At 54.2% G+C, this 13,525-nt stretch overlaps 1 protein-coding gene across 2 annotated transcripts; it reads left to right on the plus strand.

Moving 5' to 3' along the window:
* The first annotated feature begins 4,798 nt into the window (after positions 1–4,798).
* RELT (RELT TNF receptor) lies at positions 4,799–12,950 on the plus strand. Of its 2 annotated transcripts, XM_069883361.1 has the most exons (11): positions 4,799–4,901; positions 5,423–5,484; positions 6,900–6,989; positions 7,077–7,249; positions 7,337–7,422; positions 7,651–7,884; positions 8,054–8,134; positions 8,213–8,297; positions 8,395–8,583; positions 8,670–8,793; positions 12,331–12,950. In XM_069883361.1, exons 2-11 carry the CDS (start codon positions 5,440–5,442, stop codon positions 12,367–12,369), a joined length of 1,146 nt encoding a protein of 381 aa, XP_069739462.1. In that variant the 5' UTR covers positions 4,799–4,901; positions 5,423–5,439; the 3' UTR covers positions 12,370–12,950. The 2 variants fall into 2 exon arrangements, with proteins under 2 accessions (XP_069739462.1, XP_069739463.1); XM_069883362.1 differs by lacking the exons at positions 4,799–4,901; positions 8,670–8,793 and having other exon boundaries at positions 5,355–5,484.
* The last annotated feature ends 575 nt before the right edge of the window (positions 12,951–13,525 follow it).

Raw genomic sequence — 13,525 nt, forward strand, 5'->3', positions numbered from 1 at the left:
GTGTTTGCGTTGATGCGCTGGCCGAGTGGGGTGCGGGGCTGGTGGAAGTTGGGGTGCCTCCAAAAAGCTGCTAGGTCTCTCTCGGCTGGCATTACGTTTTGGTTTCCTCTGGTTCTTGGTGGGAGACAACGTTGCTTTTAGTTTTGCTGGGGAGCTCTGGGGCTTCTTTCTGCTGTGCCGGAGCAGCTGGGCATTGCACCATCTCTGGCTGCATCCCGCATTCCCACCTGGGATGTTGCTGAGCTGCCCCTCGAAATAGATGCTGAGGCCTGGGGTGGCCGTAACCAGGCAAAGCTGCAGTGGCAACCAGGAGCTAGGAGTCTCCTCCGTCCCCACGGCACAGCTTGGTCATCTGAGGGATAGCCTTAATCCTTGGATTAAGCTTGACCTTGGACCTGCTTTACCCAAGGCCAGCCCCGTTCCTGGTGGGATTTAATTGATTTGCCTTGAACTGGTGAGCCCACGGTATCGCTTGGCCACGGTGAGAGCTCTCCATCCCCTTCCAAGGCCACCGTGGGTCCTGCCCTGGCAGAGCAGCACCCCAACACCTCTGGGAGTCCCCAAGGTGCTGCTGCTATCGAAAGCTTAAATATTATCAATATTATTGATAGGAATGGTTGGATTTGATGATCCAGTGAGTCCTTTCCAACCTAGTGATTCTATGATTGTATGATCAGCACCCCAAAGGACTAAAATGCTTCATGTCTGGCTTAAACTCAAGCTGTGTTAGTGCTGGCTCACAGGGTGGAGGGCTGGCATCAGTTTCACTCTCGCTCCTCAACTGAGAGGCAGGTCCCAAGTTCCCCGGGGATTTGGGAGGTGTCTCCACAGGATGCTGTGAGCCTGGGATGATGTTTGGGAGCGAGGTGGCACGTGGTAGTGCTCAGGCTGGCTGGGATGATGGTGGCAGCTGGCTCAGCACCCCCCAGAATCACGGGGTCCTAGCTTGGCATGGATGGTGTGAGTGAAGATGGAGCTCGGGGTGCAGCTTGTGCTGTTTGACTTCATGCTATCACCCTGATGGGGTGCTCGCTAACTGGTAGCTACTGGGAGGAACTGGAGCATGGAGGATGCTCATTTTGGCCCATGCTGTCATGTCCCAGCCCATGTCCTATAATTACCTGTCTCTGCCCTGCTTGCCCCCCAGCATCTCCCCTCCTGAGTTTAATTAACTGCATCTCAGACCTATGATGCCAGCCACTAATTAGGAGAAACTCATCAGACAAAGGCTGTAACGAAGCTCCAGCATGGCTCTTGCAGGACCGTGACAACTGGGGTAATTTCCATGTGGGCCGCAGAGGCTGGATCCAGGTTTGGATTGTTATTTATTTTTCCCTCCTTTCCCCCATGCTGCCAGTATTTATTTTAATTTTGACAATTAATTGCTGAGCCCGAAGAGGGCAGATGAGCCTGTGGGAAATATCTTTCATTTCCCTTGATTTTTGTTTTTATTTGAATATATTTATTTTTTTTAGTTACTTCATTTCCTCGTGGCAGATGTATAAGGATTTCCTTTGGAGCAGGAAAGACCTTCATTTAATGATGTTTAGCATCATCTGCTCCTTCTTCTGCTCCTTGTACAGCTGGTCCCGATTCTGTTGCAGGGTTGGTCTCTCTGCAGTTTGGGATGGAGTTGGGGTCTGCAGGGGAAGAGGGTGATTCCAGGCATCCCATAAAACCTCTAATCAAACTTTCTGGGGGTTGATAGAGGACCATTGCTGCAGGGACATTTAAGCAGATGCCTTGGAGCATCCCCACGGGGGCAATATGGGATGAGATGGCCTCCCTACTGCAACTTTATCCTGGATGGTGACCTTGGTGCTCCTCCTCAGGCAGGTCTCCCTTGGCAATGAAGAGGAGCAGGATGTGGTGGTGGTTCATCACTGTCCTAGGGGTGAGTATGGCCTCATGCATCCCATACCTCTGCATCTCTGCTTTTGGGACCTTCAGTGCTCAAACCCATCCCCATATCATAGAATCACAGAATCACCAGGTTGGAAAAGACCCTTCGGATCATCGAGTCCAACCATTCCATCAAACACTAAACCATGTCCCTGAGCACCTCATCCACCTGTGCCTTAAACACCTCCAGGGAAGGTGAATCAACCACCTCCCTGGGCAGCCTGTTCCAGTGCCCAATGACCCTTTCTGTGAAAAATTTTTTCCTAATGTCCAGCCTGAACCTCCCCTGGTGGAGCTTGAGGCCATTCCCTCTTGTCCTGTCCCCTGTCACTTGGGAGAAGAGGCCAGCTCCCTCCTCTCCACAACCTCCTTTCAGGTAGTTGTAGAGAGCAATGAGGTCTCCCCTCAGCCTCCTCTTCTCCAGGCTAAACTACCCAGCTCTCTCAGCCTGCGGAGCTCCCCATGCAAGCCCAGACGGGGTAAAAATATCCTTATTGTTTTATTTTAAAAAACCCCAATCCTGCCCTGTAGGTAAAATTCCACCCGCCGGGATTTCGTTGTTCCCACTCCCCGCAGTTCCCGCCGTGCCCGGCAGGCGGCGCTGCCCGCGGGGCGGGCGCGCGGGGCGCGGGGCGGGGCCTGGTCGCGTGACGTCACGAAAAGGGGCGGGTCGTGCGGGAGCCGCGCGCTCATTCATAAGGAGCCCGGGCAGGTAAGGGGTGACTCCAGTCCTCTGCCTGGGGATGGGGGAGGGGGTGGGGGCTCCTCCTGAGCCGGGAGGGCTCGGGTTCCCTCCCCTGAAAGGGTTGTTTGCCTTCCCACCCCCCCGGGGATCAGATCTGCGGTTTCTGCGGCTTCGTGCTGTTTGGGGGGGTGGGTGGGTGTGTGTTTTGGGGTGTTTGACCACAAAAAAAGGCGTGGGGGTGGGGTTCTTGCCTTGACCTTGTCCTTTAGCACAAGGTGGGGGTTCTTGGGGTGGTGCTGAGCGCGGTGCTGCAGTGCGAATGTGGGCTGGAAGGAAGGGTGGGGAGGGGAAAAAGTAGGTTAAGAAAAATCTCAGCAGCGGTTGCTTGGAAAAAGAGATAGAAACCGCGTTGGGTTTGGGTTTCTTTTTTTTTTTCCTTTTTTTTTCCAGAGATGGAAAATCCCTGGGTGCCCAGCCAAATCCCTGCCCCTCTTTGGGGGGCTGCGGTGAGGGAGGCAGCTCTGCCCTGCTCGCCCCCCAGCAGCTCCCCTCCTGAGTTTGATTCTGGGGGGCTGCGGTGAGGAGGCTGCACCCCGAGAAGGGGCTGGGGCACGGTGCTGCCCGGGCTCTGCAGGACCCTGGTGCCTCTGGGGCCGTCTGACTTTTATATCGGATTTTTGTGACAGTTTGCTTGTTCCCACAGCTCTGATGGGGCCCGGGGAGATGTGATAACACAGAGTTTCACCCCGGCTGCCAGACAATCCCCCTCTTGTCTGAGGCTGCCTCCGAGAGCTCTTCCCCAAAATGATTCCAAACAGTTGCTCCTTTTTTCCACCTTTATCTGCAGGAGCCATCAGCCGAAACCCTGTTCCTCCACAGGGAGGGAAAGCTCTCGCTGCAGTCCCACTGGGCAGCCTTGGGTTACGGGCTTGTGTTAAGGGAGGACTGGGGATAAAAAGCTTGTGAGGCTCTACAGGTACTGAAATCGAGTCGCCTCCCTGGCGTGTTTGCGTTGATGCGCTGGCCGAGTGGGGTGCGGGGCTGGTGGAAGTTGGGGTGCCTCCAAAAAGCTGCTAGGTCTCTCTCGGCTGGCATTACGTTTTGGTTTCCTCTGGTTCTTGGTGGGAGACAACGTTGCTTTTAGTTTTGCTGGGGAGCTCTGGGGCTTCTTTCTGCTGTGCCGGAGCAGCTGGGCATTGCACCATCTCTGGCTGCATCCCGCATTCCCACCTGGGATGTTGCTGAGCTGCCCCTCGAAATAGATGCTGAGGCCTGGGGTGGCCGTAACCAGGCAAAGCTGCAGTGGCAACCAGGAGCTAGGAGTCTCCTCCGTCCCCACGGCACAGCTTGGTCATCTGAGGGATAGCCTTAATCCTTGGATTAAGCTTGACCTTGGACCTGCTTTACCCAAGGCCAGCCCCGTTCCTGGTGGGATTTAATTGATTTGCCTTGAACTGGTGAGCCCACGGTATCGCTTGGCCACGGTGAGAGCTCTCCATCCCCTTCCAAGGCCACCGTGGGTCCTGCCCTGGCAGAGCAGCACCCCAACACCTCTGGGAGTCCCCAAGGTGCTGCTGCTATCGAAAGCTTAAATATTATCAATATTATTGATAGGAATGGTTGGATTTGATGATCCAGTGAGTCCTTTCCAACCTAGTGATTCTATGATTGTATGATCAGCACCCCAAAGGACTAAAATGCTTCATGTCTGGCTTAAACTCAAGCTGTGTTAGTGCTGGCTCACAGGGTGGAGGGCTGGCATCAGTTTCACTCTCGCTCCTCAACTGAGAGGCAGGTCCCAAGTTCCCCGGGGATTTGGGAGGTGTCTCCACAGGATGCTGTGAGCCTGGGATGATGTTTGGGAGCGAGGTGGCACGTGGTAGTGCTCAGGCTGGCTGGGATGATGGTGGCAGCTGGCTCAGCACCCCCCAGAATCACGGGGTCCTAGCTTGGCATGGATGGTGTGAGTGAAGATGGAGCTCGGGGTGCAGCTTGTGCTGTTTGACTTCATGCTATCACCCTGATGGGGTGCTCGCTAACTGGTAGCTACTGGGAGGAACTGGAGCATGGAGGATGCTCATTTTGGCCCATGCTGTCATGTCCCAGCCCATGTCCTATAATTACCTGTCTCTGCCCTGCTTGCCCCCCAGCATCTCCCCTCCTGAGTTTAATTAACTGCATCTCAGACCTATGATGCCAGCCACTAATTAGGAGAAACTCATCAGACAAAGGCTGTAACGAAGCTCCAGCATGGCTCTTGCAGGACCGTGACAACTGGGGTAATTTCCATGTGGGCCGCAGAGGCTGGATCCAGGTTTGGATTGTTATTTATTTTTCCCTCCTTTCCCCCATGCTGCCAGTATTTATTTTAATTTTGACAATTAATTGCTGAGCCCGAAGAGGGCAGATGAGCCTGTGGGAAATATCTTTCATTTCCCTTGATTTTTGTTTTTATTTGAATATATTTATTTTTTTTAGTTACTTCATTTCCTCGTGGCAGATGTATAAGGATTTCCTTTGGAGCAGGAAAGACCTTCATTTAATGATGTTTAGCATCATCTGCTCCTTCTTCTGCTCCTTGTACAGCTGGTCCCGATTCTGTTGCAGGGTTGGTCTCTCTGCAGTTTGGGATGGAGTTGGGGTCTGCAGGGGAAGAGGGTGATTCCAGGCATCCCATAAAACCTCTAATCAAACTTTCTGGGGGTTGATAGAGGACCATTGCTGCAGGGACATTTAAGCAGATGCCTTGGAGCATCCCCACGGGGGCAATATGGGATGAGATGGCCTCCCTACTGCAACTTTATCCTGGATGGTGACCTTGGTGCTCCTCCTCAGGCAGGTCTCCCTTGGCAATGAAGAGGAGCAGGATGTGGTGGTGGTTCATCACTGTCCTAGGGGTGAGTATGGCCTCATGCATCCCATACCTCTGCATCTCTGCTTTTGGGACCTTCAGTGCTCAAACCCATCCCCATATCATAGAATCACAGAATCACCAGGTTGGAAAAGACCCTTCGGATCATCGAGTCCAACCATTCCATCAAACACTAAACCATGTCCCTGAGCACCTCATCCACCTGTGCCTTAAACACCTCCAGGGAAGGTGAATCAACCACCTCCCTGGGCAGCCTGTGCCAGTGCCCAATGACCCTTTCCATGAAAAATTTCTTTCTGATATCAAGCCTGAATCTCCCCTGGTGCAGCTTGAGGCCATTACCCCTTCTCCTGTCCCCTGTCACTTGGGAAAAGAAGCCAGCTCCCTCCTCTCTACAACCTCCTTTCAGGTAGTTGCAGAGAGCAGTAAGGTCTCCCCTCAGCCTCCTCCTCTCCAGGCTAAACAACCCCAGCTCTTTCAGCTGTTCCTCATAAGGCCTGTTCTCCAGCCCCTTTACCAGCCTTGTTGCTCTTCTCTGGACTCGCTCCAGAGCCTCAACATCCTTCTTGTGGTGAGGGGCCCAGAACTGAACACAGGATTTGAGGAGTGGTCTCACCAGTGCCGAGTACAGAGGGAGAATAACCTCCCTGGACCTGCTGGCCACGCCGTTTCTGATACTAACACTGCTCCGCAGACACAATAGGGCACCCCAAAACACTTCTCACATGGAAACTTGCAGCTCAGCCCCAGAGTGATGCTTAATTTGCACAGAGGGTGGGGTTTTTTCTCCTCTGTCAAATCTTCCAGGGCAGGGGCTGACTGGAATTGTGGCTTCTCCCTTGCTGGTTTCCCCAGGGCCACCATGTTGTCCCATGTCCGGGAGTTGTTCTTGGGATGGGATGTGTGGGTACCCCAAGGACCAGGGCAACTCTCTTGGGGTGGCTTGGACTGAGAGAGTGCCGTGGTGGGTTTGCATCGACCACTGTGCATGCATTGGGATTGCATCCATCTTGTTACTGGCACTGAGTTCACTTCTGCCAGGGTGCATCTCACAGCTTTGCACCCATCGTGTTGCTGGTGGCCCGCGATGGGTTTGCATCCCTCACGATGCAGGCAGGGAGTTTGCATCCATCACGTCACCGGTGCTGAGTTTGCATGTGTCACGGTGCATTGCAATGGGATTGCACCCGTCGCATCGCTTCTGATAGGCTGACATCCCCTGCGGTGTGTGCAATGGGTTTGCATCCCCCGTGCTGCGGGCGATGGGTGTGCATCTGCCATGGTCCATGTGACAGGTTTGCACCCATCGCGGCGCTTGTGACGGGTTCACCCTCTGCTGCGTCGCCTGCACTGCAGCCGCGCTGCCTCTGGCACAGGCCTCGGAGCAGTGGGAGAACCAGAGCGGCTGGTGCTGAGCACTGCTCTTTGCTTCTCCCGCAGGTGCTGAGTGGACCCAGCGCGGGGGCCAGGAGCTGTGGACCCCAGGAATACGAGATGCCAGGATGCCCCCCTGGCAAGGAGCCCGCTGGGGTAAGCTGTGCCCACTTGTGGTGCGTCTCCCTCTGGAGAAAAGGTGCAGGATCCGGCCATCGCTCACCTTCCTTTCCCTCTATGCAGGCGTGTGGCTCAGCACAGGATCCAGTGAGGACCTGCCGAGCTTGTCCCCCCGGTACCTTCTCTCCAGGGGGTGTATCCTGCTCCAGTCACACCCGCTGCTGGGCCAGGAACAGGTTCCTGGTGGCACCTGGGACCGTGGTGACCGACAGCCGCTGTGGAGCCTGCCTGCCAGGGTGAGCCCAGCCGGGGGGGATGCTGCAAACCCCCAGCCCCGGTGCTGCTCGTAGGCCATATCCTCACCCTCCCCTCCCACCCCACAGGTTTTACAGCCCTGAAGGGGAGAGGGAGCCCCAGGGCCAGTGCCTGCCCTGCGCCACCGCTCCCCACAGCACCCCGGGGTGCCCAGGTGGGTGCCTGGGTGCCTGTTGCACCGGTGTTTGTTCCGGAGGTGCTGCAGAATGTGTCCCTCTCAAGATGAGAGGTGACATCTTACTGTGCAGTTGAGAATGTCTCCGCTCGTGACACGAGTGGCTTCTGCTTCCCTGCGAGCCAACCCAGCAGCGTGGCTCCTTGGAAGATGGGATTTAATCCCAACAAGACCCCTCTATGGGGCTGATCCGTTGCCTCCCCCCAGGCCGACGGCGAGCCCGCAGCCCTGAAATACCAGGCCAGCTGGTGGGGACCAATGGGACACGGGTGACCGTGATGGGTGAGGAAGAGGAGGAGGAGGCAGCGGCACAAGCAGGTGTGCTGACCATTGTCCCAGTCTTCTGCGCCATGGGATTGTTGGGCATCCTGGTCTGCAACCTGCTGAAGAAGAAGGGTTACCACTGCACGGCCAGCAAGGAGCCCCGGCCCCTCAGCATCAGTGAGCCCTGGTTGTGCCACAGGCACCTTTTGGTGATCCCACATCCATCCTACATCTATCTTGCCTCATTCAGCTTTTGGTCCTCATTGTCCCAGCTGCTTGTCCTTTGGGGCAGGGGTGTGAGGATGGGTTATTCCCTAACACTGAGTGCCCCAATTTCTACTTCCAGGTTCCAGCTCCATCTACCACCTGGAGGATGCCAATGAGGACACCATCGGGGTACTGGTGCGGTTGATTGCTGAGAAGAAAGGTCAGGGGGTGTCCTTGGATGGGGTGATGTGGGCTGGACACCTGTGACTCCTCCTTCTTGCTCTCCCCCCACCTACAGAAAATGCTGCTGCACTGGAGGAGCTGCTGAAGGAGCATCATGACCAACAGCTGATGCCACCACCAGGCTGCACCTCCCCAAATAAGTAAGACCTGACCCTACCCCGCTGCCAAGGCTGCACTGAGGAGCTCCCCAGGGCGAGACCAATGCCATGCTGATGGCATCTCCCCTTTGTTTCTCAGGCTGCACCTCCTGCCTCAGTTTCCCCCTGTCTGCCAGCACCAGCAGCACCTTCACACAGTGCAGGGTTTGGCCCCGTGTGCCCGCTGCAGCCAGAAGAAGTGGCCTGAGGTGCTGCCATTGCTCAATGCCAGCAAGGTCCTCAAACCCAGGGGTCGCCCTGGTGAGGTGACAATATTCTCCGTTGGAAGGTAAGCAGGGATACCCCCTGGTGTGTTTCCTCCCCTAACCCTGATCCTTCAGGGTGGGGACAGCCTGATGTGATGCCTCCCAACAGGTTTCGGGTATCCCGGATTCCTGAGATGAGGAGTGAAGCAGAGGGTGAACCGCTCCGTGGTCCCCTTCCTGCTGGTAGCGAGATGCAGCCCCTGTGGTTGAAAAGCACTGACGCCCCCCCTGAGGTGAGGAGAGGCAGAGGGAAGGTCTTGTAGAGGCCCCTGTGGAGGTTCTTCCTGGAGCAAAGCAAGGCTTCAGGAGTCTGGAGGACGGAGCATTAGCTCTGAAGCCTAATGAGAGTACCTGGTTATTTGTGAGTTTAAAGCAGTTCATCACCCCATATGCCCCTTCCAGGAGATGGGAGGCTTAAAAAATTACTTCTAAAATGGAAGTCAGATGGGGTTTGGTGAGTTCCTCCCCTTTCCTCACCCCCCCCCCCTTTAAGGTGCTCTAGGGCGTTGTGAAGTGTGTGCTGGTGGGAGTGTAGGGTAGGTGCTGGTGTAATAGGGTGCTGCCTGGTGGCCCCTGGGGTGTTCTACAGCCAGGGCTTTAATCTATCTCCATCCCCTGTGTATCTGCACACTCGCACAGCTACTCCTATATAGCAAATACCTATGCACCCATATATAACACGTTTCCATACACTGACATGTATAGTCACGCACCTATAGATGCACAAAAGGCTATGCGTTTATGTCCCCTTATATATCCATGCATGCGCCTGTACACACACCACTATACACCCATAAACTGGGGACACACAGAGGGGAAACCGAGGCAGCATGGAGAGGCTGTCACACAGCAGGGTGCTGTGGGCCTGGCACAGGGTGACACAGCCGGGGCTGCTGTGTGACTCATGGGCAGCTGCACGGGCACACGTGCCCTCTCACACACACCACACGATGATGCTGCACTGGCTGCCAAGAGTGCCTGGGCATGGAAGTGTGTGTGTGCCAGCATGGAATCATGGCCTGATGTGATTGAGAGCAGCCCTGAGGAGAAGGACTGGGGGGTGCTCATCGATGAGAAGCTTGACGTGAGCCAGCAGTGTGCGCTCACAGCCCAGGAGGCCAACTGTATCCTGGGCTGCATCAAAAGCAGCGTGGCCAGCAGGTCGAGGGAGGTGATTCTGCCCCTCTATTCCTCTATTGTGAGATCTCACCTGGAGTACTGTGTCCAGTTCTGGAATCCTCAGCATAAGAACAATATGCAACTGTTGGAACAGGTCCAGAGGAGGGCTACAAAGATGATCTGAGGGCTGGAGCACCTCCCATACAAGGACAGGCTGAGAGAGTTGGGCTTGTTCAGTCTGGAGAAGAGAAGGCCCGGAGGAGATCTTATAGTGACCTTCCAGTACCTGCAGGGGCTACAGGAAAGCTGGGGAGGGACTGTTTACAAAGGCTTGTGGTGATAGGATGAGAGAGAATGGGTATAAATTGGGGAGGGGCAGATTTAGATTAGACATAAGGAAGAATTTCTTCACCATGAGGGTGGTGAGGCACTGGCACAGGTTGCCCAGCGAAGCTGTGGCTGCCCTGTCCCTGGAGGTGTTCAGGGCCAGACTGGATGGGGCCTTGAGCAGCCTGATCTAGTGGAACATGTCCCTACCCATGGCAGTGGGGTTAGATGGGCTCTTAAGGTCCCTTCCAACCCAGACTACTCTATGATTCTGTAGGTGTGCACATTGCCCACATACATCTATGCACATACACTTATGTTCTCCCACACACACGTATGCAGTCATACACAGGTAAGCATGCATATAGGTCCCTGTAAGGGTATGTACATATGCACACACACACACAGAGATGTGCATGACACCTTTCATACACTGCTGCTCATGCAAACACATACACGGATGAACGTGTACACATACAAATCCACCTCTGCGGTCACACACATCTGCATGTGCAGTCACATGTCTGCAAACGCACCCACAGTCGCACATTGAGCTCTACAAGTACATGTACACACACCTGACACCTATTTGCACACTGCTGCACATGCACATACATGTGTGCATGGATGAATGTGCGCACACACACACTGTGCATGTTTACACATACACAAGCTGACAGTAATGCTTGCATGCAAACATACCCACGCTTGCATATGGAGCTCTGCAAGTGTGCGCGTGCATGCACACATAGATATTGGCACACATAGATATTTGCACATTGCTGCATGTGCACATACATGTGCAGACAGGAATAGTTACAGAAATGCCCAAGGAAGTCCCTCTCTGCACACAAATGCACGTACGCCTCTGTGCACGCACACACATGTTTGCAGTCACACGTGCACACAGACACGCAGTTGCATATGGAGCTTTATAAAGCGTCTATACACATGCACACACACAGACATGCACACCCACCCACTCCCATGCTGCTCCACACACACACATACAAATGAATATACGCATAAATATATTCCCAAGTCACTCCCAAGTGACAGGGGACAGGATGAGCGAACAGCCTCAAGCTCCGCCAGGGGAGGTTTAGGCTGGACCTTAGGAAAAAATTCTTCACAGAAAGGGTCATTGGGCACTGGAACAGGCTGCCCAGGGAGGTGGTTGTGTCACCTTCCCTGGAGGTGTTTAAGGGACAGGTGGACGAGGCGCTGAGGGGCATGGTTTAGTGTTTGATAGGAATGGTTGGACTCGATGATCCGATGGGTCTTTTCCAACCTGGTGATTCTATGATAAATGCACATGCAAACTCATCTCTGCATGCAATGTGCACACACTTATGTACTCGCACACATGCGCACACAGGCCTACACACAAGCAAACATGCACATGGAGCTTTGTAAAAGTGTGTACACCTACAGACTTGCACATGACACCTGTTCATGCACCACTGCACATGCAAACATAACCATGAACATGGGCATGTGCACATGTAGGCCCCCTTTCTGCGTGCACACACACATATCATAGAATCATAGAACGGTTTGGGTTGGAAGGAATCTTAAAGATCATCCAGTTCCAACCCCTCTGCCATGGGCAGGGACAATTCCCACCAGTCCAGGCTGCCCAAGGCTCCATCCAACTTGGCCTTGAACACCTCCAGGGATGGGGCAGCCACAGCCTCCCTGGGTGTGTGCACACGCATCCACACATGTGCAGTCACATACATGCAAAACAACCCCCATGTGCACTTGGGGCTCTGTAACTGCGCACGGCCATATACACGCGTCTGCATGCACTCCCACCTCTGTCACTGCGCCCTGCCAAGGCCGGTTACAGTCATTGGGACACAAGGTGACCCTGTTGGCGCCCCAGCAGCTGCCCGCCCTGCTTTCACTTCTGCCCCTCTGCGCCTGCCCAGCTCATGGCATTGCTGGTCTGTCCTCGGTGCAGCCCTCCATCACTCCTAGGGGCCACCCCAGATGCAGTGTCCCCTCTAGCTCCCATCCCAGCCATCTGGGGACAGCTTGACTCCTGCTGAGCCCATGGCAAAATCCTTCAGGGCTTCAGCATCCCTATGGAGGACCTGGACTAGCTGCCGCAGTGGGAACAACCCGGATGGCTGCCCTTAGCAGCAGGAGTTGTCCCCTCCAGCCCTTGATGTCCCTGGATGATCCCACTGCAGGCATTTGTTGTGACCCAAACTGGACTGTCCAGGGGACTGATGCTGTGGCTCCTGTCACCTCGGTCAATGCAGAGGGCCAAATCCACCTCAACCTGCAGACACAGACCATCCCTTTGTCCTCCACAGCTGGCACCTGGCCTGGAGGCTGCCTCGGCAGGACGGTGACACCCACAGAGACCCACAGAGACACAGGGAGACAGAGGATGTTGGAGACCACATGAAAGCCAGTGCCACTTGTTGCCACAAAGCACTGGAGGTGGCTGCTTGAATTCTGCTGCTGCCGCCAACGTGTCCGCTGGCAGCATGGCAGATCCAACACCTTGCCCAGCTGGTGAGAAGGATTCTCTGCCCCTGAGGTCTGGTGGTGGCCTGATGGAGAGCATCTCCGGGAGCCACAACACCAGAGCACAGCTCTGCTGGAGGCAACATGCAACAGAGGATGTCATGTGGTCGGGATGCCTTTTGATGGTCACCTTCTGGGTCTATTGAACTGAAGCCTCCCCAGGAGCATCATGAGCTCTTGAGTTCCCTTCATTACCAGGTGCCAGCTTTCAACATTGCACACTACAGAGGTCCCTGGATCACACCTTACCAACAACCCCACCAGCATGGTTGCTCTGGCCAAGACTTGTCTCCTGCATCTGCATCTCCTCTTCTATTCAGTCTCAGTGAGCCCAGGAGAACATCGTGGTGATGGCCTGCTCACCATAAAGATGACACACTCCGCTTGGCACAGGAGCTGTTTCTATAGGACCACATTGGCTCAGCCATGTCAGGGTCAGTAGGACAACCCACCCAAGGTTGGGTTGGAGACTCTCAAGCTCCACCATCAACCTAGAAATGGGTTTATGGCTGCTTACATTCACTTCTCCACATCACCGTGCTGAAAAACCAACCACCAAACCCTCTCGGGCGCTTTTATTTATTTTTTGGAAACATTTTAATAGTTATCGAATGTTCTACATCTTACAGTAAATATCGTACAGTTACAAACTCTTGGCTGAAATCTGTCAGGGAGATCACGACCTGATCTTCAGAACCAAAACCAGAACAGAAAACAAACGGAAAAAAACCCCAAATTTACACTTCAGATGGACAAACCGAGGCTGTGGGGCTTTCCAGGGCATCAGTTCAAGGCCATGTTCCCTACACACCTTTGAGACTTAGGCTTGGAAGACATGGTTACTCTTGGTTTTTAATCTTTTTTTTCTATTTTAATATATATTTATTTTTGCTTAAGAGGTCCAGTAATATTCAAAAAGGAGCTGGCCTGTTGGTCAAAATGAATTAAAAAATTAATTACGTAGAAAGCGGGGTAGGA

This window comes from Phaenicophaeus curvirostris, chromosome 1, assembly GCF_032191515.1.
Source record: "Phaenicophaeus curvirostris isolate KB17595 chromosome 1, BPBGC_Pcur_1.0, whole genome shotgun sequence".
NCBI lineage: Eukaryota > Metazoa > Chordata > Aves > Cuculiformes > Cuculidae > Phaenicophaeus > Phaenicophaeus curvirostris.